General features: G+C 44.4%; 1 protein-coding gene across 1 annotated transcript; it reads left to right on the top strand.

Annotated features, from left to right (window-relative positions):
* The first annotated feature begins 1,022 nt into the window (after nucleotides 1–1,022).
* On the top strand, nucleotides 1,023–15,026 carry LOC101941396 (sulfotransferase 6B1-like). The gene is made up of 7 exons (XM_005296266.4): nucleotides 1,023–1,807; nucleotides 5,259–5,380; nucleotides 8,850–8,939; nucleotides 9,701–9,827; nucleotides 13,262–13,356; nucleotides 14,059–14,215; nucleotides 14,723–15,026. The coding sequence occupies exons 1-7, from the start codon at nucleotides 1,531–1,533 to the stop codon at nucleotides 14,851–14,853; spliced, it is 999 nt and encodes a 332-aa protein (XP_005296323.1). The 5' UTR covers nucleotides 1,023–1,530; the 3' UTR covers nucleotides 14,854–15,026.
* The last annotated feature ends 11,075 nt before the right edge of the window (nucleotides 15,027–26,101 follow it).

Below are 26,101 nucleotides of genomic sequence, written 5' to 3'. Positions count from 1 at the left end.
TGCCTCATTACTTGAACTCACTTAAAATCTCTCTCTTTGTAGTTAATAAACTTGTTTTACTGTTGAATCTTATGCAGTGTGTTTAAGTTGAAATGTCTGGGTAGCTATTTAAGGTAATACGTTGGGATGTTATTCCATTAAAGGTATAATGGACTTAATATATTTGTACTGTCCAGGAAAGGGCTGGGCAGTACAGGGCATACATTTCCGGGGAAAATACAGGACTGGTGGTGTGTTGGGGTCTCCCTGCAATATAACCAAAACCAGTGCTTAATTTGTAATGAAAGAGGTGCCGGGGCTCAAGCTCGAGGTGACAGGATGGTGGGACTGAAGCGTCACGCAAGCAGCCATGCAGTGCTCCACGGACATTCCTTTGGCAGCTGAGTGACGGGTGAGTGGAGGTGGAGGGTTGCGCTGCTGCTTGAATCTCTTGCGCACACGAAATAACTGAGGCGGTAAGTCCAGAGGTGCTGGGGCTATGAACTGCCAAGCCCAGAGGTGCTGGGACTCAGACCCAGCACAAATTAAGCACTGACCAATACTGGTGAGAGCCCGGTGTAGCTAACAGGCTGCAGTTACATGCAGACACTCAAGGTGTGGCTTGCATGCTGGGAGACTGTTTGTGAGTGGCCCAGGTAGGAGCTGCTACGGCAAGGCATCGTAAGGCACCCAAGGTTGCAGGGCAGGGATGACACAACCCCCACTAGTCTGGATTCTGCCACGGTATGTCACAACTGGACATAGTAAAATTGATTTCTGACCTATATCTTAAGTGTGGAGTCTCTGAAGAATACTGGTGAATGGGCTTGATTGGATTCCCTTGTTGAGTCCCTTGTGGACAGTAACAGATTTTATGTGGAGGGTTAATATTAGATACTGGAGTATCCAGCCTTTACAGAGGGGGCTGTTTTGTTGGTTTTGCTTAAAACCCTAACTTGGTTATCAGTATTAGTCTTATAGGAAAAAGATAGGCACAATCTTTACTATGAAGAGATCCCAATCTCTCTGTTGTAAAACCGCTGTAATCCTGAAAGCCTGAGAAGCAATTAACCCATCTCCCTTTAGTCTTCTCTCTTTCCTGTTATTGTGGTGATTCATCCAGCTTTACAACTTCTAGTTCTCACGCAAACAGCAGCATGATTCTACATGAGCAATTCCCAGGTTGCATACGAGATTGCATAAGAGATCACTTTACCTTAGGTGGAAACTTAACAGCAGGGGGTTAGGTAGGTGAAAGAGTGTTATCATTCCACAAGGAGGCTGAGGGGCTGAACAAGCACAATTTGTTTCTCCCCCTTATCCCACTAGCAGTTTCTGTTTACTTTCTCCTCCCATTACTATTCATGCCAAAGAAAAGCGGAAGTTAAGTGTAATCCTCAACACTGGCTGAAATCAGTTACAGTTCATGATCAAGAGTTCACACGCACGCACGCACCCTGAGTTTGTAATTCAAGACTTCTCTTAGTTGTGATTTCCCTCATTGGGCAAGAGAGAGACAGGGTGAGGCAACAGATAAGCCAGTGAGTTCATATGTCAGAGTTCCTCATCAGCCTCTTCCTAGAGACATTGTTTAAGGGCAGAGTCTGGCAAAAGGTAAAGCAAACTCCAACCATGGCTATGGACAACTTTGTTAGGGAAATAGACAAAGCTTTTGATGCAGCTAAAGGGAAAAAACCTGAGGAGCTGCTGGTCACGTACAAGGGGGTGCTATACCCTAGTGGGATGTGTCGCCCTGAGACCTTCCAAGCATTGGACATCATGGAAGTTAGAAAAGATGATGTGTTCCTAGTTGCTTATCCTAAATGCGGTAAGTCTGGATTTTTTTGGTGCAAAATTGAAAGAAAAAGTGCTTAGATATTAAATATGTGTGATTATTTTCTAAGAATGCAGAAAAGCACTGAAATTCAAATGCTACATGCAGTAAATCCTCATTTGTCACAGGGAAGCACTGTGCTAGTGAGCCGTGTGTTTTCCTCTTTTATAATTTCAGATGTGTGTTTAATCTAGCCATGACAGACATGCTTCTGGCTGTAGTAAATTAAATACAAAGAATCATGCAAGACTATGGAGAGCTTAAATACACAAGTGTCAGGATATTTTAAGCTCTTCGATTCCTATAGCTGCTGTAATTCATCTTTTTTGTGCATAAATACCGCATTATACCTTCATATATATGGTGAAGATGAAGAGAATTCAGAGCCAGAAGAGAATCTGAACTGCCCCAAAACTTTGTTAATAACACACTAATGGCAGGCTTAGAGCTGTACACAGGTATAAAGAGGCACGGTCCCCACCACTAGTTTAGAACAGACAAGACAGTTCACACACAGGTCACGAAGGATGGGATTTTCAGAAGCAATCAGCGCTAGCCTAATTCTGCTCCCATTAAAGTCAATGGGTGTAAAGATAGGCCAATGCTAAGCACTTTTGAAAATCCCACTGTAAGAGATGGTATGAACTTGAGATGGGAATAGAATCCTACAAGGAAAGACATTATAGGAGATATATTTTGAAGAGGGCTCTGAAGGAAGAAAGGAGTTTACTTGATGCAGGAGAAAAGGAAGATTCTTCTAAGCAAACTGAAAAGGAATCTTGATTGGCTAATAGGTGATCTCCATTCAAGTTATATAGGAAATATAACCAGAGTATCTATAAAAAAATAAATTATACTGTTGGCCTTGCAGTATGTAGGCAGGAATGAGAAAGCACTTAAATTATAACTCCATTTACTAAATAAACTATTCTTGGAGCTGAAAGTTTTTTCTGGCAGAGCCATAGGCTGAGCAATTGCAGAGACAGTTCATAGGAGATCCAGGTAAAATCAGTTGAGAGATTTCCAATTTATTTATAGGGTTCTTATTCAGCCAAAATAACACAAATCAGGAATATTCATGGCGACATTCTCTTAATGTAGCTTAACAGTAAACTGTAAAGAAACACGAAAGGCCTCTCTGATACCTCCAGAGCGCACTGTCCTGATGTTTGTTAGCAAAACCCTGTCTCCCCTTCTTGTGAAAATAAATCAGCCCTCTTCTTTTTTATGAGTCTGAGCTTAATTAGGCTCCTGATTGCCTTGGCTGTGGGGGAGACTCCCAGCTGGGGTACCAAAACCCATGATGGGATATAACCCTCATGTTCCAACTTGTGGTCCTGCTTGGCAGAATCTCCCCCATCATGCACCATTAGGTTAAGGGTGCAATAGTACCACTTTTGGGGGATACATGCCATTCAGTACCCTTATCGAAGTTGTTCTCAGCCCAAGGCTGATGATTTTTTCAGAACACTTGGTAACAGGTTGGTGTCTGTTTGGCCCAGATCCACAAAGGAATGTAGATGCGCAAACTCCAGACATAGGCACCAAAGTCCTAGTTTTAGGCACCACTCCAATTTACAAATCCCCAGTTCAGCTGCTGCCTATCCTGTAGACAACTAAATCTACTCACCACCTAAATTTTTGCTGTAAAAGTCTCCTAGACACCTATGTTTCTTCCTCTGGGCAAATACACTGAAGGAGGCACCCAGATGCCTACCTCACACCTAAGCCCCATCACAATTTTCAAGCCAGAGGCAGATAGGCACTGTCCCAGCTATCTCACCTGTAGGGTCTGATCCAGTAGGTGTACTCAGAGGCAGACTAACTCTGCACAAAATGACTTTGGGGGGAGGAGGAGGGGGACAGATTATGTTTTCCTAAAAGATATGTTCTAGGAATTATCTGGGGGATGTTTATGGCCTGTGTTTTACAGGAGATCAGATTAGATGATCACAATGGTCCCTTCTGGCCTTGGAATCTATGAACCTTTAGCCTAGTCTTTAGGATACTCACCCGCGATGTGAGAGAGTCCCAGATGAATTTCCTCCTCTTCCTGATGAGAAGAAGGGACTTGAACTGGGATTTCCCATCACTCATGATAGTACCCTTGCAGGGATCATGTGATCGTTGGACAAAGCTCTTCCTCTCCCAGTAATACTCTTTTTTGCCACGGATAGCTACTCCTGAGCACAGCTCATGCTCTGCTCTTCCCTGCCAAACCAAAAGGAAGCATATGTGTAGTAGCTGAGCTGACTGGGGCAATAGAGAAAGAGCAGGTGGCAGTTTGAGGATGTTGCCGGGAAACCTCTTAATCAGTTATCTTCACTTCTCTGTTCTTCAGTCTTGCAATGAAGATGCCCTCCTCCTTCCCCATGAAGGAGAATTCTGTGTAGCAACAGGGTCTAAGCCGCAATTAGTACATCTACACTGCAATAAAAGACCCACTGCACCAAGTCTCAGAGCCCAAGTAAATTGATTCAGGCTTGCAGGACTTGGGACACGGAGCTAAAAATAGCAGTGTACATAGGTGCCGACTTCCCCTCTTTCCGTAGGATGCTCGACCCCCCCGTCTACCTCTGGCCCCGCCCCAACTCTGCCCCTTCCCCTGCACTCATTCCAACCTCTTCCCCAAATCCCTGCCCCGGCCCTGCTTCTTCCCCGCCTCCTCCCCTGAGTGTGCCACGTTCCTGGCAGAACGTGCAGAACAGCACCACAGCTGTTTGGCGGTGGCTGGGCGGGAAACACTGGGAGGTAGGTGGAGGAGCGGGGACGTGGCATACTCAGGGGAGGAGGAGGTGGAGCAGGGGGTGAGAGGGGAGCTTGGCTGTGGGTGGGTGCAGAGCACCCACTAATTTTTCCCCATGGGTGCTGCAGCGCTGGAGCACCCACGGAGAGGGCGCCTATGGTAGTATAGACGTTTGTGCTTGGGCTGGAGCCCAGGCTCAGATTTTCCCCCATTGTGGGGTTTCAGAGCTCAGGCTCCCCTGAACCCAGACGTCTACTCTGCTATTTTTAGCTCCACGAGCCTGACTCCGTTGACCTAGGCTGTGAGATTCAGTTGACCCAGGCTATGGGTGCCATATCCTTACAGTGTACGTAGCAGAAGCAGCAGCCTTAAAGCGCTTACAAGGGGTTGCCATTATCTGCACACAGGCAATATAAAGAAAGTACAGTAGTTCAGGGGATATATAACTTAACTTCTAATTGCCAAAGTACAGGATTTCATTCTCACCCCCAATGTCGCATTAAAGAGACCCTCTCAATGTAAAAATCATACTTCTGTCTGAAAATTATGTACCTACAACTGTTACACGTTATATGGAACACCTACAAGTTATATGGAGGACTAGTATAATGACTCTTTAGAAAGTGATGCTAGATATTTAACAGGCTACAGTTCTGAAATTCCTACTTGGCTCCTTCTAACAGTTATTTTATGTTTCAGGAACAAATTGGGTTCAACACATTTTAAATGACTTGACATCTGCAGTTTCAAACAATAAGGAGGAGGTACCACCAAGAGAGCATATTCAAATGCTGGAATTTGGAGTGCCAGAAAAATTTCAGGTCAGCATGGACTAATTCATGAAGCTTATTTTTAGCATATAGTATTTTTTTAAATGTCTATTTTAAAGTATTTCATATAAGTACAAAACACTTTACAGATAGGCTGTACACTTCCACATCAAGTAATTTGAAGTTAATTCTCTCAATTACTTTTTGTATGTGGGACTATATTATAAAATATTAAAACACAGGCAAACAAATGTGATTTGAAATGAAATTGACTTTTGTGTACTAAAAGAACAGAAGTTAATTTTAACTCTAATCTGGACCTCGCACTGCTGTATTAGAATTTCAAAAGCTTAGTGTAAATTTTGAGTGCAATATTTTTAAAATGTTTTGAAAAGAAAAGGTTAATGAAATCATTAGCTGATTATTCCTGATTTCTATCTCTCCTAGTTTAAGGTGTGACTTTTCCAAGGTGAAGTTAAGCATATGCCTAAGGATCAAGGGAATGTGTGATTCAACAGTGTATATGGCTCTGTGTGTGTGTGTGAGAGTGAGTGAGTATAATGTTATCATTGCAAACCATGAGTAGTAACACCTGATGGACTGTTACTTTTCTTTAGGTGGTTTTATAAGTAATGCACAAGATTGGGAGTCAAGAGTTAGGAGATCTCTAATCACAGCTCTGGGTCTGGCTTCAGGCGAGACATTTAATCTCTCCTTTTCAGTTTCCTCATTTGTAAAATAGAGATATTACTTGTTTTTGTCACAGAGGTGCTGTGAGACTTAATTCATTAGCGTTTGAAAATATTTAAGAACCTCAGTTAAGACATCATATGGGCTGATAGCAATGGAGCAAAACCTGAGTAAAATCTGAGACAGTGTTGCAGGACTAAGGGTATGTCTACACTGGCAGAGTTACAGTGCCGGCAGTTACAGCGCCGCTCAGAGAGCGCTGAAGGGGAACCGCTGTTGCGTGTTCACACTGTCAGATACCTGTGTAATAGCATGTTCACGCCTACGACAAGGCATGGGAGGCAAACTGCCACTCCGGTGCTGCGCCCACGAGCTGCCGGTTCTACAAAGAACTGGATGTGATATTCGGTGGCGACCCCACCTCCACTGCGAAGGCCACTGTGGATATTTCGGTGGCTCGCATGCCAGTCAAGAGTGGACCAAGCCAGGAGGAGGAAATCTTGGACGAGGATGTGGACGGGGAGCGGGACCCAGAGGCAGAGGACGACTCAGAGGTCAGAGATACCAGCAGCCAGGAGCTCTTCTCTACCCCGGAGAAGACTAGCCAGTCACAGCTGTCGGAGCTTGGCAAAGCGCAAACAGGAGAAGAGGCCCCTGGTAAGTGGCTTTGATTTTGGAAATAGCTGAAGCGAGTTGTTGGGGGCAGGAGGGTGGCAGAAATCAGGCTTGTGTCTGTATGATGCACGTACCACCACATACCTAGTCTGAGCGGCGGAACCGGGTGTTGATTGACTCCCTCACTTCACGGGAATCTGCCTCAGAGATCTCCACAAAACTCTCATGGAGATATTGGGCAATCTGCTGCCACAGGTTCTTTGGCAGAGCTGCTTTGTTTCTTGCCCCATTAAGGGTAACTTTCCTGTGCCACTCTGCTGTCCTGTGCGAGGGAGGGGGGAGCATTGCTGCACACAGGCGAGCCGCATAAGAGCCAGGGTGGAAGCCGCAGACTTGGAGAAGACCCTCCCTTGATTCCCTGCTAACCCTCAGCAGCGAGATATCTTCCATAATGAACACAGCCTGTGGAAAATGTGGGGACAAGAATGATTATAAGCCCCTGCGGTGCTGGCTCTCGCCAAGAGCCACATCCCCAGTGTACAGTACGGTTCTTGAACACTGATTTCCCTTGCCCCTACAGTTATTCACCATTTTGGGGTCTTGTGGCTCATGTGTGCTTGCCTAGGGTCAGCCAGTTAGTGACAGGTATGCGAATAGCGGCTGGTGTTTTAAATCAGTGGTCTGTGTGTTGCAAACAATACTGCTTCTGTAAAATGTTGCATTTTGGCTTCACAGATATGACCTTGGGAGCCCAGCCTCCCTCTTTGTTATCGCCGGCTGAACGGCTGCGCAGAATTAGAAAGTGGCCACGAAGAACTGAAGAGGACTTTCTGTGTGAGGTCATGATGCACTCCGCGGCCGAAAAACAAGAATTGAAGGAATGGAGGGACAGCGAGAAGAGGGACTGAAAGGAGAACACGGAGCTCCAGAACGAAGCCACTAAGCAGCGCTTAAACATTATGGAGTGCCAAGCGGACGCGCTCTAGGACACTTTGACCCTGCATTGCAGAGTGTCCCGTCATGGCTCCTTTCTGTCATGCATCGTGAAATCTGTCCTACAACTGGAGTGCAACTGGGACTGGACAGCCGCCTCTCCCCAAATGCTGATGAGGTCCAGCATTGCTCCAAGCAGGAGATCACCTGGTGTGTGGAGCAGGCATGATCACCTGGAAAGATGCGCTGAGACCACTGCATGCGTCACCGAGCAAACAGGAAGGGGACTTTCAGAATTCCCAAGGAATTTAAGGGGTGGGGATGACGGTTGGTCACCTGAGGGCAGGGCAGTAGAGTTCAAACTGATGACCAAAGAGGTGAGAACAGGCATTGTGGGACACCTCCCGGAGGCCAATCGCAGTGCTGTAATTGACCAGGATGTCTACCCTGGCACTGCAGAACTGTACCCCTGGCGCAGAAAGCTGTACGCCTCTCATTGGGGTGGGTTTTTTTTGTTTTGTTTTACAGCACTGCAACTGCGCAGTTTCTGCGCACTAAGTGGCTTTGCAGTGTGTACACTGAGAGTTACACTGCAGAAAGCTGCTTTACTGCGCAGAAACTTGCCAGTGTAGACAAGGCCTAAGGGAAAATCCCTAAACAGGAGGAGCTGGTGCACAGCAGGAAAGCAGTGGCTACTACAAGATACCAGGGACTGGCCAATATAGCCTGTTGTTCTCCAGTTTACTACATGAGAAAATTCACTGCTCATGCTTATCTCTGCCATGATCTACCCTGGAACTCTTGTCTACAGTGCACAGGAGGGTGTGGAGTCCTTCTATGTTTGCGTGTGTGTTTTCTGCAGCAGCAACCACTGGTGCATGCTCTTTTTCTTTTGCTTTGGGCCTAAATATTGCCACGTAAAATGGCACAAAAGCTAGGGCTCTATAATAATAATGAATTAATAGCAAGAACAATGCAAACAGCTTTCTTTCTTTAACTCTCTGGCCTCCCTATGCTACCTGCTTTGGGATGATTTTGAAATCTGCTAAAAATGATACAGTTTTGCAGAAATTAGGCTTTAATAACAATGCCATCTAGATGACATCATGAAGGACGAGAAGAACCAAGAAGAGAGACTACAATTTAACAATTACCAATAAAAATTATTTCCATGCAAAATAGATGTTTAGAGCAAATGTATACATATTGTGAATTGTCAGCATATTTGAGGTAGAAATGTTGTGGTTCCTTTTTTTCACATGTACTTTTTGTTTTGATTTAGAAAATAAAAAGTCTTCCTTCGCCACGTGTTTTTACCACACATCTCCATTATGATAATATTCCCAAGGCTGTTTTTGGGACTAAAGCAAAGGTAAGTGAGCATTTCAATAATGTTTGATATTATCCACTTTCTAAGCAACTCCCAGTTTTCCCCTAGCAGAAGTTCTCTATAGGATTGCCTGGAAAACAGGAATTCAGTTTCACAAAAAAATTTCAAGGTTTCAGCATTTGGTTTTGTTCGGCATTGGGATGTAACCAAGAACTTTTGATTTTTTTTGTGAAAAACCAGAGAGAGAAAGAGCAAGGAATTTAACCTGGGTCTCTGATGTTCCAGGTTAATGCCCTAACTGTTGGGATTTGGGCTATTCTGGGATATGTGTGTATGTATGCCTCTTTCTCTGCCATTTTAACCAGAAATTAATAAGTTTCTGGGAAAACTTTTGGCCAGTCAGCATTTTCTGGTGAAAAAACATTTCACTGAAAAATTCCTGACCAACTCTAGTTCTCTGCTTAGCTTTTTCAGATCCCACAATCTGACATCTTTCACTATAACAGTGGAATTCAGTTTTTACTGGTGGTTGTTTGTAATTCACACAAAGAGGTCGAATCTTAGATCCCAGCCCTGCAAGGTGATCTGTATGGGATAGCCCTTATTGCTCCATGGAGTCCCCATGAAGCATAGGGGCTCCAGGCACGTGTAAGGTCTCCCCACACAAATCAATTTGCAGGATTGGGGCCTCACTTTCCAAATGTCAGTTCCTGTAAGAGCTGATATGTTTTTAATGCAGGACCCTTGAGATCAAAGGTTATCTTAAAATACCAAAGACTCATTTGCCTTTGCTGTTTTAAAAGGTACTGGTGGTATTTCGAAATCCAAAAGATGCAGCTGTATCCTATTACCACTTCTACAACAAAAATCCTGGGCTTCCAAATGTCAGCTCGTGGGATGAGTTCTTTCAGAAGTTCATGAGTGGAGAAGGTACAGTTATTAGATCTTGGCATGTATAAACACTCTAGTACAATGTTCTCAACTCTTTGGTCTGCAGTCCAAAAAGGGAATCTGTGATCCTCATGTTAAAATTAATCCCAAATGGATTCAAACTAATGATTTGGGTTGGGGAGGCAGGGGACCTGGTGTTGAGGAGTTGAAGGTGCTTCTCTCTTCTTCAACCCTGAGCAATGCTCCGCACTGGGAGTATTGCTGTGGAGACATTCAAATGGTCAGGATGGCGCAGTATACAGGGATTCTACTTCATCCCCAGCACACAAAGGGTAAACTCCAGCTTTCCTTTTCTTTCTGCAAGGCATTATCCTTCTTGTGATTTTGCATCTTAACAACTGGATTTATGAGTGAGCCTCTCCCCCTTTGTTCTCAGATCCTTTTTTCTCTTGCTTTCATTTGCATCTCAGAGCAGGGGTACCCATTTTTGATCAACTCAAAATAAAGGTTTGGGGTAAAAATTTTAACAGTATAATGACTTAGTAGTCTAAGCCTCATTGACTTTCAGTGAGACTTAATCACCTAAAGGCCATATTTTTAAAGGCATATAAGTGTCTAAAGATGTAGATAGATGCCTAGTGAGATTTCAAAAAGCATCTAGGTACCTAATTCCCAGAGACTTCAAGCACTTTTGAAAATTCCACCAGGCACCTATCTGCCCATAATATCAATCACTTTTGAAAATGGGATTTAGGTTTTCTAAGTCTCTTAGGCACTTTTGAAAATTTGGCCCTTTATTTATAATTGAGCAGAGGTTTGAGCTACAACTGAACTAGATAAACCCCTTTCTGTAAACTGAAGAACCCTGCATTTCAAGTGAAGTTCTCTTGTAAAGGGGAAAAAGAGACTGTAAAAATGGCATAGTGGATTTTGTGCACATCTCTTTATTATTTCCAGATCAGAAGTGGTAGGCTTATAAAATAAACAATGTTTTATGTAACTGCCAGCTCCTCAAATTCCATCTGGGATTTGTGAATCAAATTGGGCTCTTTCCTTCTTCAACACTGCCACCGCGATAAGGACTCTGCAGGCCAAACTGCACTCTTAGTAACATCTGTACAACCCCACTGGCCTGTCATTCCAATTTGGCAAGGTATTTTGATGATGATGCACAAGATGGAATAGATTTCAGCTTGTACTCTCCTAACTGTGCTGATTTGGCAGAGTTAAAAGGAGTGAAAAGCATTAAAGATGCTTTTTATTTCCTAAAGTAAGCAGAGAGGGCACTATATACACTCAGGGAAACAAGACCTGTTTAGTAAGAGGGTGCCTTGTTTTACATACTCATTTTGCAGAGAACTGCATTTTAGCAAAATATTGAGCTAACCCCTATGTCATACTAGCTGCTCAGACACTGAGATGCATTTCAGGGATTTTGAGAAATTGCTGACCGTACAATACAGTGTCTATGTACAATATAAGCGAAGTCTCTTTATTTCATCCCTTTTTGTGCAGTTCTGTCAGGAAAAGGCCAAAAATCAGCTGGATCTGTCCAGCTGAGAAATCCCCTGATGTAGGCGAGCTCTCCATGGACGCAAAGTGGCATACTTGATTCTTGTACTATTCCGCCGCTATAACCGGTACAGGCGTGGTGTCAAAAGACTAACCTTAACTGATGAATAGTTCCTTGGGGACTTTACCACTTAGCATAGGTTAGAGTAGCCTCTAGGCTGCTTGAAGTTACCTTGGAGCCAGGTCTGAGCTGGGCAGGGAATCAGGGAACCATAACCATAAACTGCCTGACAGCCCCTGAGCAAAAGGAGGAAATTTAATACAGCAAAGAATCTGTGCCATATTCTAATAAACAGTTATTGAAAAATAAAGTATACTTGTAGAAACTAATTGTTAATATTTTGTAAGGGCCTACCTCTGCAAACACTCAGGCATGTGAGTAAAATTTACTCACATTAATAATCCCACTAAAGTAAAGAAAATTATTCATATGGTGAGTGTTTGCAGGACCTTAAATCTGTGTTGTTGGGGTTATTTTTTAACTTTGCCATTTCATAAGTGCAATGTTAGCCTGGTTATGTGATGGATTGAATATACACATGGCTGTGTTACTGATTACTACAAAATGTATTCAAGAATCAATTTATTGTAAACAGATTTTTTTTAAACTTATCATGTAGAAACTGTATAGCTTGATTATGAAAAAATAGTTGGAAGAAGAAAGTGAAAAGTCAAGTCTGAAGTGAATGACTTCCAAAATAACATCTGTCCAAAAAAAAAGAAGAACTAAGTACAGAGAAGGACTAAGAACAGAACTGAAGGATTAGAAGATCTAAGCTCTCCAGGACTTTATATTGAAGTTAGCCTGGACATTTCATCTTGGGACCATTTAAATATACTTTAAATCAGGGGTCTCAAAGTCCTGGCCCGCGGGCCATCTGCGGCCCGAGAACTTCCCCAGTGTGGCCCGCGGGGCTCCAGCAATTTTGGGGCTGGGTCTCTCCCTTGGCCCCGCCTGCTGCCCCTGGGCACTCCCCCCCCCCCCCCCCACGTGTCCTCTGGGCGATTTAAAATGGCCCGGGGCACCGGCCACCACCGACAGCACAGCGGAGCTGAGCAGCTTCCTGCGCTCGCTCCACGTGGCTGCCAGCCCCTCCCTGCGGCCCTGGGGCGGGGCTGTGCCGCCGCGCGCTGCCCCCACCCCGAGCGCCCCTGCAGCCAATTGGAAGCTGCGGGGGTGGTGCCTGGGGGCAGCAGCGTGCGGAGGCCCCCTGGCCTGCCCCACCTTGGAGCCCCAGGTAAGCGCCGCACCTCCCGACCCCCTCCCAGAGCCTGCACCCCCTCCCCACACCCCCACCCTCCCCCAAACACCCTCCCAGAGCCCGCACCCGCTCCCCACACACCCCCTCCCCCAAACTCCCTCCCAGAGTCTGCACCCCCTTCCGACACACCCTCTCCTCTCCCCAAACTCCCTCCCAGTGCCTACACCCCCTCCTGCCCCCAAACTCCCTCCCAGTGCCTGCACCCCTCCTGCCTCCACCCTCCCAGAGCCTGCAACCCCACCCCCTCCTCCTGCACCCCCATTCCCTGCCCCAGCCCAGAGCCTGCACCCAGCACCCAAACTCCATTCCAGAGCCTACACCCCAGACCCCCTCCCCCACCCAAACTTCCTCCCAGAGCCCAACCCCACACACCTTCTGCACCCAAACTCCCTCCCAGAGCCTGCTCCCTGCACCCCAATCCCCTACCCCAGACCTCCTCCCCCACCCAAACTCCCTCCCAGAGCCTTAGGTAGGTGGGCGGTGGAGTTGGGGTGGGCGGGTTCTGGGCAGCATGAGCGACATTATTGGCCCGCTGGGAGGATTTGAGGACTGGCACTGACCCTGAGGTAAATTGAGTTTGAGACCCCTGCTTTAAATTATCTTCTGTTTTTTGACCTGTCTGTCTTAACTTCATTTTAGTCTGCTGGAGCTCATATTTTGACCATGCTCTTGCCTGGAACGAACACATGGATGAAGAGAATATCATGATCATCACATATGAAGAAATAAAAGAGGTAAATTTGTGTAGAAATTTAAAAATGGAAACGACTTATTAGGTCATGTACTCAGTTCTGATACAGAATTGCTCCCTTCAGTATATTCTCAAGGATCTTGTCTCATCCAGTTTTCATTTTGTTCCAGGCAAAACCTTTTTGTTCAGAGAACAGATATATGATGTTGCAGCCTGTTCTCCCACTGGCTACTAGCCCTTCTATCTGCAGCCCAATTCCCTCCTCAAGCACGAAAGCCTTGATCCTGCAACATTAGCATGTGCATGAGAGTGGTCCCATTGACTTCAGTGAGATTGTTCACATGCTTAAAGTTAAGCATGTCCATGTTTGCAGTTTGAGGATCTTAAACTGTAAATTCTCTGGGTTAAATAATGCCAGTGCTTATATAGAACAATGCTAATTGATGTGGCTAGATAAATGTTATCAGTAGTAATTAATACTAAAAGAAAGAGATCCATGCAGAAGATTGAGAGCATTCACCTAACACATTGCCATTTGGGCAAGGGAGGCACATTCCAAAATCTTATCAAAAGTAACCACCATTCCTGCAACCTCCTGCTGCTGAACTTAATATATTCCTCTAATGTTCTGCCCTTTGTATAGATGAGAATAGTATCAACTACATTCATTTGACAAGATAGAGGGGAAATGTCTGACATGTTTGCTTTAACTCATACATAACTCTATCACATTCTTGTTTTTCAGAACTTACTTGGAAGAGTGAAACAAATAGCTGAATTTTTGGGGTTCTCTCTGCCTGAGGAGAAGATTCAGTCTATTGCAGAGAATGCCACATTCGAATCAATGAGCAATAAATCCCAAGAAACACATGGCAAATTTGGTTCCATCATTTTCAGAAAAGGTACATTTATACAGAGTGATGATAGTCATAGAGTTTAGAGCAGATATCCAAATTGGTCATGGGAGCTAATTAACATTTAAATGGCTTGATAAGATACATGACTGTTGTGACCTTTTCAGGAGCTCCCAAATGCAGAATTAATGTGTTTAATTCATAGCTGATAATGAATTTTCTTCTCTTGAAAGTGGACATCCCTAGCTAGATGATCACTCAGGCACTGAATGCTGTTCTTTCAAAACGTTAGCTCTGTGGAAAATCCCTTGGTTGTAAAAGGTGCATGCATATATACCTGCAAAATGTAGTGCAAAGGGTTTTCTTTAACCTAAAATTTTAAGAACACCATCCACATCCATAAAGATTTCAAGCCTCATATTGATTTGAAATGTGGCAATAAGTTCAGTCATTCCAACTGTTTGTGTCAGCATTTCATTGTTATCTATCTCTACCTGACATGTGATCTTATACTTCCAGGAATAGTTATTAGTTTATTTCATTGTTCTTTTGCAGGTGCTGTTGGAGATTGGAAGAATCTGTTCACTGAGGCTCAAAGCCAAGAAATGGATGCCAAATTTGAAGAATGTTTAGCAGGAACAAAACTGGGAGCCAGGCTAAAATATGATAAATACTGCAAATACTAAATCTTTGACTATCAGAATAACATTAGCATTTACTCAGAGACATCATCTATTTTTCTACCTTTTGTTTGAGAATGCAGAGATTAAAATAATTAGACTTTCACGCAAGGATTTGCACACAAAAAAACAAAAAACAACCAAACCTGAGATACAATAAATAAGGCTAGTGGTCCAAATACTGCCCATCTATGACTTATTTAGACTTAGAATCTCCTGTGCATAGTGGCACATGAGGTAACCCACTTTTCCTACTGCTGCCTGTCCAGAGCAATATGTTTGACTCAATTGTAAATTGTCTCCATGATGGCAACAACTTTTGCAATTGTCCTGTGATAGATAATTTTTTATCCTTCATGCCTTCTCTTCCTTCCAGGTGGAATCCAATATAAGGCTATGGCTACACTACGCAGCTTTTAACGACACAGCTGTGCTGCTAAAAGGCGCGCAGTGTAGCTGCTGTTTGTCGGCAGGAGAGAGCTCTCCTGCTGACAAAAAAAATTCCACCCCCAACGAGCGGCAGCAGCTTTGTCGGTAGGAGAGCGCTCCTGCCGACAAAGCGCTGTTCACACCGGCACTTTTAGTTGGTAAAACTTTTGTCGTTCGGGGGTGTGTGTGTTTTTTTTAACACCCCTGAACGACAAAAATTTTGCCAATGAAGTTCCAGTGTAGACACAGCTAAGATATACCTTGTGCTTCTGCCTTGAGGTAGCCTGATGACATTGCCAAACCACCATAGTCATCTATGTTTAACTGAGTCCACAGTCTGTTGACTTGTGCCGTACAACACTTACATTGCAGAGATTGTGTAACCAATGAGTTTCCAAAATTCTTCTCAAACAAAGCTGGTGAAATGCATTCATCTTTCTGTTTGTATACTTCCAACATCTGCCACATTTCTGACGCGTACAGTAGTGTCGGAAGGGTACAATCTCATTTCAGTATGTAGATGTATCTTCTTACTTTTCCAGGTGTTTGACAAATGAGAAAATGTTCCACTTGCTTTGCCAATTCTTTCTTTCTTTCAGTTCTTTAGTAAGCTAGCCATTAGAAGATATTGTACTTCCAAGATAAACAGTCATCAACTCTTTTGTATTTTTCTCCATCAATTGCACATCTGCCATTGTGGACAGTATTCTTTCCTATCTACATAATCTTGGACTTCTGCATACAGATACCAAGTCTCACTTAGGCAGCTTCTGCTTTTATGCTCATAACAAATCTTTTCATTCCATCCATGCTGGTATCCAGGATGACTGTCATCTGTTAAATCTAGGTTTTCCAGCTTATCTCTTGCTCAATGAACAGCAATGTCCTCAGCAACAACCATCACTCTTCTCATCACAAAAAGGAAGTTCAGAAGAGAAGTGGGGATAGTTTGCAACCTTGCATTGCACCAATAATAATCTTAAACCATTTTATTTCTTTGCTAATTTGATAAAAACTTTGTAGGTCAAGTCTGCAGACAGCACCAGGACAGACAGTAATCTATTCTGGAATGTCTCAGGATCTTCCAAAGGGCTTCTCTGTGGACACTATCAAGTCCTTTCATAAAATCAATGCAATTTAAAACTGTTTTCTGCTGTTATTCTAAGCCTTTCTCAATAAGTCTTCTCAAGGTGAAAAATCTGATTTGAACATAGCTTCTTATTGAAATCTAGCCTGTTCTTCCCTGAATACTTTTTCAACAACCATTTCATCCTATTCAAAATGATAATGCAAAACACTTTTTCAGGTACAGATAGGAGTGTCACTCTTCTCCAGTTATCACAAATAAACTGGTTCCACTTTTCAGGGATTATACAGATAACGCCTCTTCGCCAATCTTTAGACTAGATCTCCTTTTCCCAAACCATTCTGTACAACCTTCACATGTAATTCAAATCACTTTCTTTTCAGCTTTTAACATTTCAGCATCTATTTTATGATAGCCTGGTGCTTTACCACTCTTCAGTTGGTTTATGGCCTCAGTTATTTCTTCAAAGATGATTATTTCTAGTGATATAGGTAAATCCACTATTTCTTCACATCTATTGGCTGGCTGAACACAAATTAGAAATGTTCCATCCACCAGGCTCCTTGTCATTCCTCTGTGGTTTAAAATCCTACCATCTCATGTCTTCACAATGCCACAGTGGTTTGAGAATTGTGATGTCAGTCATTTAGATGCTAGAAAAAGTTTTCTGTACACCTCCTTAGCTTGTCTTGCTTTGTTTTCCAGCCATTCTCTTTTCCCTTCCAACTGATATTTTAACATTTTTGTGTTTGACCACATATTTTTGTTGTAGAACAACTCTTTTGCTACTGTCTCGTTCCTGTTGAATTCTCTTCTTTAATTCTTTCCTCTCCAACAAGTCTCCATGTATTTGGTTGGAGCCACTTTGCTTTTTTAGACCTTCTCATTCCCACTATAATCCTGGTTGCAATCCACATGCACTTCTTTGTAAAGCTGCCATTGTTCTTCTGTCATTGGTCAGTGTATGTAACTCTTCGAATCTGTTGTTCATCTGCAGCTTGAAATGCTCCTTCACTGCTGGATGTGCTAACTTTCTAGTATCATACATACCCTCTGCCTTGCCTGGTGCTGCCTTCTTTATTTTTATTTGGATCATCCCAATAACAAGATGGCGTCACTTCCAACATCAGCACTCTTATACTGTTGGAAGGTAGGGTGTGATATTTTCCAGCTCCAAATAATGGCAACATAGTCTAGCTGAGGGGAAGTCGATTATTTTTTGTCAAGGTATAATCAAGATCTGGACTCTAGAGAAAATAACAAAAATAATAACAAGTAAATAAAAAGATTTCGGGGTCTGTTCAAAAGCATCTGGTGGTCCAGATTTGGCCCGCGGTCCGCCTGTTGACTACTCTTGTCTAGCTATTTCTGGGTGAAGCCATCATTTGATCTCCATGTCAGTTTTGTCTTTCCTTTGGGGCAACATTATTTCCACACATCTATATGGGTGTAAGAGGTATTTGGCTGAATATGCAGAACCCATGAATGGTATGCTAGAGTGCCTATGACTATTTCAGTTTAATTTTTTTCATAATCTGTTATTAATTCAGGTTGATTCCTGCTCCAGATCCAAATTTTCAGAAAGTCCAAGGTTCTTGAGCATCCTGGGGTCTTGCTTTGGACTCATTTCTCATCTTTAGTCGTTAATTTGGTCATCTGTGTATCCTCTATTCTTTGAGGCTATCAAGGCTGTATCCCCACTTTGAACTTTAGGGTACAAATGTAGGGGCCTGCATGAAAACTTCTAAGCTTAACTACCAGCTTAGCTCTGGTCCCGCTGCCACCATTCCCAATGGATTCCCTCCCTGGGAAGCCTTGAGAAACCTTTCACCAATTCCCTGGTGAATACAGATCCAAACCCCTTGGATCTAAAACAAGGAGAAATTAACCATTCCCCTCCTTCCTCCCACCAACTCCTGGTGAATACAGATCCAACCCCCTTGGATCTAAAACAAGGAGAAATTAACCATTCCCCTCCTTCCTCCCACCAACTCCTGGTGAATACAGATCCAACCCCCTTGGATCTAAAACAAGGAAAAATCAATCAGGTTCTTAAAAGAAGGCTTTTAATTAAAGAAAAAGGTAAAAATCATCTCTGTAAAATCAGTATGGAAATTAACCTTACAGGGTAATCAAACTTAAAGAGCTCAGAGGACTCCCCTCTAGTCTTGGGTTCAAAGTACAGCAAACAAAGATAAACACTCTAGTAAAAGGTACATTTACAAGTTGAGAAAACAAAGGAAAACTAACACGCCTTGCCTGGCTATTTACTTACAAGTTTGAAATAGGAGAGACTTGTTTAGAAAGATGTGGAGAACCTGGATTGATGTCTGGTCCCTCTCAGTCCCGAGAGCAAACGCACTCCCCAACAAAGAACACAAACAAAAGCCTTCCACCCCCCCCCAAGATTTGAAAGTATCTTGTCCCCTTATTGGTCCTTTAGGTCAGATGCCAGCCAGGTTACCTGAGCTTCTTAACCCTTTACAGGGAAAAGGATTTTGGAGTCTTTGGCCAGGAGGGATTTTATAGTACTGTACACAGGACAGCTGTTACCCTTCCCTTTATAGTTATAACACGCCCCCCAAATCACAGATAGTGGTGGACATTCGGTTCTACAGTGGCTGTGATTTCTTCCTGGAGTTCTAGGAGAAAACAGAGTTAATAAGACACATGTACCTTTAGACATACTACTGATTATATAAAAACTAACAATATGTTTTATTCCAAGAACAATTGTTAACCAGTTAACTCTGGGAAACTTTCCCGGGAGAGTGCATCAGCCACTTTGTTAGAAGCTCCCGAAATGTGTTGTATTTCAAAATCAAAATCTTGGAGAGCTAAACTCCACCGAAGAAGTTTTTTGTTATTTCCCTTGGCGGTATGAAGCCACTGTAGCGCAGCGTGGTCTGTTTGTAGTTGGAAACGCCGTCCCCAAACATATGGGCGTAGCTTTTCCAGCGCATACACAATGGCGTAGCATTCCTTTTCGCTGATTGACCAGTGGCTTTCCCTCTCAGACAGTTTCTTGCTGAGAAACACGACAGGATGGAATTCTTGATCCGGTCCTTCCTGCATTAAAACTGCTCCCACGCCTCGCTCGGACGCATCTGTGGTTACTAGGAACGGTTTGTCAAAGTCTGGGGCCCTTAGCACAGGGTCAGACATGAGTGTTGCCTTAAGCTGGTTAAAGGCCTTTTGACACTCATCAGTCCACTGAACTGCATTTGGCTGTTTCTTTCTGGTTAGGTCTGTCAGCGGGGCGGCGATTTGGCTGTAGTGGGGTACAAATCGCCTATAATATCCAGCCAAGCCTAAGAAGGATTGGACCTGTTTCTTAGACTTTGGAACCGGCCACTTTTGGATAGCATCCACTTTGGCCTGTAGGGGATTTATAGTTCCTTGACCCACCTGGTGCCCCAGGTAAGTCACTCTGTTTTGGCCTATTTGACACTTTTTAGCCATAACAGTTAGTCCTGCCTACTGGATGCGCTCGAAAACTTTTTCCAGGTACTCCAGGTGCTCTGCCCATGAATCAGAAAAAATGGTCACATCATCGAGGTAGGCAACTGCAGATTCTCCCAATCCCGCTAGGAGACCATCTACAAGTCTTTGGAAGGTGGCGGGTGCATTTCGCAACCCGAAAGGGAGTACATTGAATTCATACACCCCTGCCTGGGTGACGAAGGCTGACCTTTCCTTAGCGGGTTCATCTAGTGGTACTTGCCAGTACCCCTTGGTTAAGTCTAAAGTAGAGATGAATTGGGCATGTCCCAATTTCTCCAATAGCTCATCTGTGCGTGGCATTGGATAGTTGTCAGGACGAGTTACAGCATTTAGCTTACGGTAGTCCACGCAAAAGCGTATTTCCCCATCTGGTTTGGGAACTAGAACCACTGGAGATGCCCATGCACTATTAGAGGGGCGGATTATACCCATCTGTAGCATGTCCTGGATCTCCCTTTGTATAGCAGCTTTGGCATGAGGTGACTCCCGGTAGGCTGGGGTTCTAATTGGGTGAGCATTACCTGTGTCAATGGAGTGGTATGCCCGTTCGGTCCGTCCTGGAGTGGCTGAGAAAATTGGTGCAAAGCTTGTGCACAGCTCCTTGATCTGCTGTCGCTGCAGACGTCCAAGGGTCGTGGAGAGGTTCACCTCTTCTATGCCACCATCCTTTTTTCCTTCGTAGTAGACACCTTCAGGCCACTCCGCGTCATCTGTTTCCTGGGCTGTAAACTGGCAAACGTTTAATTCTCTGGAATAAAAGGGCTTAAGAGAATTAACATGGTATACCTTAGGCTTTATGTTGGAGGTGGGGGAGGCTATGAGATAGTTAACAGCTCCTAGGCGCTCCTGGACCGTGAATGGTCCTTCCCACGACGCTTCCATTTTATGGGCCTGGAGCGCCTTTAAGACCATGACTTGGTCTCCTACTTTGAAGGACCGTTCTCTGGAATGTTTATCATACCGGGCCTTTTGCTCTTCCTGAGCATTCTTTAGGTTTTCTTTAGCAAGGGCTAAAGAGTGTCGGAGGGTGCTTTGTAGGTTGCTTACAAAGTCTAGAATGTTAGTTCCTGGAGAAGGCGTAAACCCCTCCCATTGCTGCTTCACCAACTGTAAAGGCCCCTTAACCTCGCGGCCATACACAAGTTCAAATGGTGAAAACCCTAAACTGGGATGTGGTACAGCCCTGTAGGCAAAAAGCAACTGCTGCAACACTAGATCCCAATCATTGGAGTGTTCATTTACGAATTTACGTATCATGGCCCCCAAAGTTCCATTAAACCTCTCCACCAGGCCATTGGTTTCATGGTGGTAAGGGGTGGCAACCAAGTGACTCACCCCATGAGCTTCCCACAGGTTTTCCATGGTCCCTGCCAGGAAATTAGTTCCCGAATCTGTAAGGATGTCGGAGGGCCAACCTACCCTGGCAAAAATGTCTGTTAATGCCTGGCACACACTTTTAGCCCTGTTGTTGCTTAAGGGTACTGCTTCCGGCCATCGGGTAGCAAAATCCATGAAAGTCAGTACGTACTGCTTTCCTCTGGGTATCTTCTTTGGGAAAGGACCCAGAATATCCACAGCTACTCGCTGAAATGGGACCTCAATTATGGGTAGTGGCTGGAGAGGGGCTTTAACCTGGTTTTGGGGCTTTCCCACTCGTTGGCACACCTCACAAGACCGGACATAATTAGCAACGTCCTTGCCCATTCCCTCCCAGTGGAAGGACTTCCCCAACCGGTCTTTGGTTCTGTTCACCCCAGAATGGCCACTGGGATGATCATGGGCTAAGCCCAAGAGCTTTACCCGATACTTAGTGGGAACTACCAACTGTCTTTGAGGATGCCAGTCTTCCTGGTGCCCACCAGAAAGAGTCTCCTTGTATAAAAGTCCTTGTTCTACAACAAACCGGGATCGGTTAGAAGAGCTGAGAGGTGGTGGGGTGCTCCGCGCTGCCGCCCAAGCTTTCTGAAGGCTGTCATCTGCTTCCTGCTCGGCCTGGAACTGTTCCCTTGATGCTGGAGACATCAGTTCCTCCTTGGACTGTGGACTGGGGCTTGGTCCCTCTGGAAGCGATGCAGGTGCTGGGGCTGTTTCCATTGACTGTGAACCGCTGTCTGCTGGTGCTCTATGTGGTATCTCAGGCTCTGGCTGAGCCTCTTGGGTAGAGTTATCTGCTGCTTCCGCCAGGTCAGGCTCGCTGGTGCCCTCTGGCATTGGAGTTGTAGACGGGTTTGCAAGCGGTGGACTCAGTGCTAGCAATGGTTCTGGTGCTGGTTGCGTTGCCAGTTCCAGTTCTGGGACTGGCTTTAGCTGGGTCTCTGGGATTTGGCTGGGTCTCTGGGTCCACTACGGCTGTTGCAGTCGTTGGCAGGGGATCCGGTTCCACAACCTTTGTTTGGGTCTCTGGTAACACAGACGGGGCCCTGGTGGACGGCTCAGGAACAGGGATGGGGGTGAAAGCTTGCTTAGCCTGGCTGCGGGTGACTATTCCCGCCCTCTTGGCTAGCTTCACATGGTTGGCCAAATCTTCCCCCAGCAGCATGGGAATGGGATCATTGTCATAGACTGCAAAAGTCCACATTCCTGACCAGCCCTTGTACTGGACATGCAACGTGGCTGTAGGCAAGGTTACAGACTGTGACACGAAGGGTTGAATTGTCACTGGAGCCTCCGGGTTGATGAGTTTGGGGTCCACTAGGGATTGGTGGATAGTTGACACTTGTGCCCCAGTGTCCCTCCAAGCGATAACCTTCTTTCCGCCCACTCTCAAGGTTTCCCTTCGCTCCGAGGGTCTGAGAGAAGCATCTGGGTCTGGGGATCTTTGGTGTGATTGGGGTGTAATGAACTGTAATCGGTTGGGGTTCTTGGGGCAGTGAGCCTTTATATGTCCCAGTTCATTACATTTAAAACATCGCCCTGCTAAGTTATCACCGGGGCGATGTTGGTTGGTGGAGACTGGTGTGGTGGGGTGAGAAGGCGTCTGGGGTTTCCCTTGGGATGTGGGTGGGGCCTTGGGTTGTCCCCGGTGGTAAGGTTTTGTTTCGGCTTGCCCCTTCTGATATTCGCTCCAACTGCTACTAGTTTTTTTCTTTTCTGCCACCTCCACCCATTTGGCTCCAATCTCCCCCGCCTCAGTTACAGTTTTGGGCTTCCTATCTAGGATGTACCTTTCTATTTCCTCAGGAACACCCTCTAAAAACTGCTCCATTTGCATTAGGAAGGGCAACTCTTCCGTAGATTTAACATTTGCTCCTGATATCCAGGCATCCCAATTTTTCCCAATGTGGTAGGCATGTCGGGTAAATGACACATCGGGTTTCCACTTTAGGGCTCTGAACCGTCGACGGGCATGCTCAGGTGTTAGCCCCATTCTGATTCTGGCCTTGTTTTTAAAAAGTTCATAACTGTTCATGTGTTCCTTAGGCATTTCAGCCGCCACCTCTGCTAAGGGTCCACTGAGCTGCGGCCTCAGCTCTAACATGTACTGGTCTGGAATGATGCTGTATCCAAGGCAGGCCCTTTCAGAATTTTCTAAGAAGGCCTCAGTATCATCGCCTGCCTTATAGGTGGGGAATTTTCTGGGATGGGAAGTGGTACCTGGAGAGGGGTTGTTAGGATTGGCTGGTGCATCCTGCTTAGCCTTTGCTACTTCCAGTTCATGCTTCCTTTCTTTTTCTCTCTCCTCCATCTCCTTTTCTTTCAGCTCCATAAAAAGAAGAACAGGAGGACTTGTGGCACCTTAGAGACTAACAAATTTATTAGAGCATAAGCTTTCGTGGACTACAGCCCACTTCTAGTCCACGAAAGCTTATGCTCTAATAAATTTGTTAGTCTCTAAGGTGCCACAAGTCCTCCTGTTCTTCTTTTTGCGGATACAGACTAACACGGCTGCTACTCTGAAACTTTTCAGCTCCATAGTTCTCTTGTGAGCCTCCTCTTTGGCTTTTTCCAGCTCCATCTCTCTTTCATGGGCCTCCTTTTTGGCTTTCTCTTCTCTTTCTCTCTGCTGTGTCTCGAGTTTTGTTAATTGAAGCAGTCTCTGATGTTTTCTTTCATTTTCTTCTGCTTCTAGTTTGGCCAGTTCTATTTTTTTAGCTACTTCTTTGGTAGTCATCTTCCTGTTTTCTTGTGCTGGGTCACCCCCTCCGCAGTTGACTGAAACTGGGAAGCTCTCAGCTCTGGCTGCTGCTGAGTAACAGAGACTTTCTAACTAGCTACTCCCGAGGATGTAAAAAGAAAAAAAAAATTCAGCTTGTAAATTCCTTTTACCAGTCGTTTGTTTGCTCATTAATTGAACACTTCTCTTAACAGGTTTCAGAGTAGCAGCCGTGTTAGTCTGTATCCGCAAAAAGAAGAACAGGAGTACTTGTGGCACCTTAGAGACTAACAAATTTATTAGAGCATAAGCTTTTGTGGACTACAGCCCACTTCTTCGGATGCATATAGAATGGAACATATATTGAGGAGATATATATACACACATACAGAGAGCATAAACAGGTGGGAGTTGTCTTACCACCTTTGAGAGGCCAATTAATTAAGAGAAAAAAAAACTTTTGAAGTGATAATCAAGCTAGCCCAGTACAGACAGTTAGATAACAAGTGTGAGAATACTTACAAGGGGAGATAGATTCAATGCTTGTAATGGCTCAGCCATTCCCAGTCCTTATTCAAACCGGAGTTGATTGTGTCTAGTTTGCATATCAATTCTAGCTCAGCAGTTTCTCGTTGGAGTCTGTTTTTGAAGTTTTTCTGTTGTAATATAGCCACCCGCAGGTCTGTCACTGAATGACCAGACAGGTTAAAGTGTTCTCCCACTGGTTTTTGAGTATTTTGATTCCTGATGTCAGATTTGTGTCCATTACTTCTCTTAACAAAGGACCTTGTTAAAAAAACTTAACACCTCTGCCTTCAGGCAAGGAGAGATAAGATATGCATCTATCTACCTTCAGCTCTGCTTTTCAAGCAGCTAGAAGGAAAAAAAAATCTCACTGGCTTTTGGGTTTAAAATGATCCCACCGCTCTGCCACCATGTCAAGGCTGAATCCCCACTTTGAACTTTAGGGTACAAATGTAGGGGCCTGCATGAAAACTTCTAAGCTTAACTACCAGCTTAGCTCTGGTCCCGCTGCCACCATTCCCAATGGATTCCCTCCCTGGGAAGCCTTGAGAAATCTTTCACCAATTCCCTGGTGAATACAGATCCAAACTCCTTGGATCTTAAAACAAGGAGAAGTTAACCATCCCCCCTCCTTCCTCCCACCAACTCCTGGTGAATACAGATCCAACCCCCTTGGATCTAAAACAAGGAGAAATTAACCATTCCCTCCTTCCTCCCACCAACTCCTGGTGAATACAGATCCAACCCCCTTGGATCTAAAACAAGGAAAAATCAATCAGGTTTTTAAAAGAAGGCTTTTAATTAAAGAAAAAGGTAAAAATCATCTCTGTAAAATCAGTATGGAAATTAACCTTACAGGGTAATCAAACTTAAAGAGCTCAGAGGACTCCCCTCTAGTCTTGGGTTCAAAGTACAGCAAACAAAGATAAACACTCTAGTAAAAGGTACATTTACAAGTTGAGAAAACAAAGGAAAACTAACACGCCTTGCCTGGCTATTTACTTACAAGTTTGAAATAGGAGAGACTTGTTTAGAAAGATGTAGAGAACCTGGATTGATGTCTGGTCCCTCTCAGTCCTGAGAGCGAACCCACTCCCCAACAAAGAACACAAACAAAAGCCTTCCACCCACCCCCAAGATTTGAAAGTATCTTGTCCCCTTATTGGTCCTTTAGGTCAGATGCCAGCCAGGTTACCTGAGCTTCTTAACCCTTTACAGGGAAAAGGATTTTGGAGTCTCTGGCCAAGAGGGATTTTATAGTACTGTACACAGGACAGCTGTTACCCTTCCCTTTATAGTTATGACAGAGGCCTTGTATGAAATTCTTGTAGAGTCCATTGATTTGATGATAAATCATCCTGGCAGAAGGCTAACAGGAGAATGCATCAAGGGTTTTGTACTAGATCCAATGATGTTTAATATAATTATTAATGATCAGGAAAGATGAGTGAGTATGAGGTAGCAAAATTTGCAGATTGAACTAAGTTATTGATGTTAATGAAGACCAGAGAGGACCATGAGGAATTTCAGAGACATTTAAACATGCTAGGTGAGGGGGGAAATGAAGTTTAATATTGATAAATGCAAAGTAATGCACACTGGAGGAAAAAATTTAA

The sequence above is a fragment of the Chrysemys picta genome, chromosome 3 (genome assembly GCF_011386835.1).
Source record: "Chrysemys picta bellii isolate R12L10 chromosome 3, ASM1138683v2, whole genome shotgun sequence".
NCBI lineage: Eukaryota > Metazoa > Chordata > Testudines > Emydidae > Chrysemys > Chrysemys picta.
This window is presented reverse-complemented; position numbering and strand designations above follow the sequence as displayed.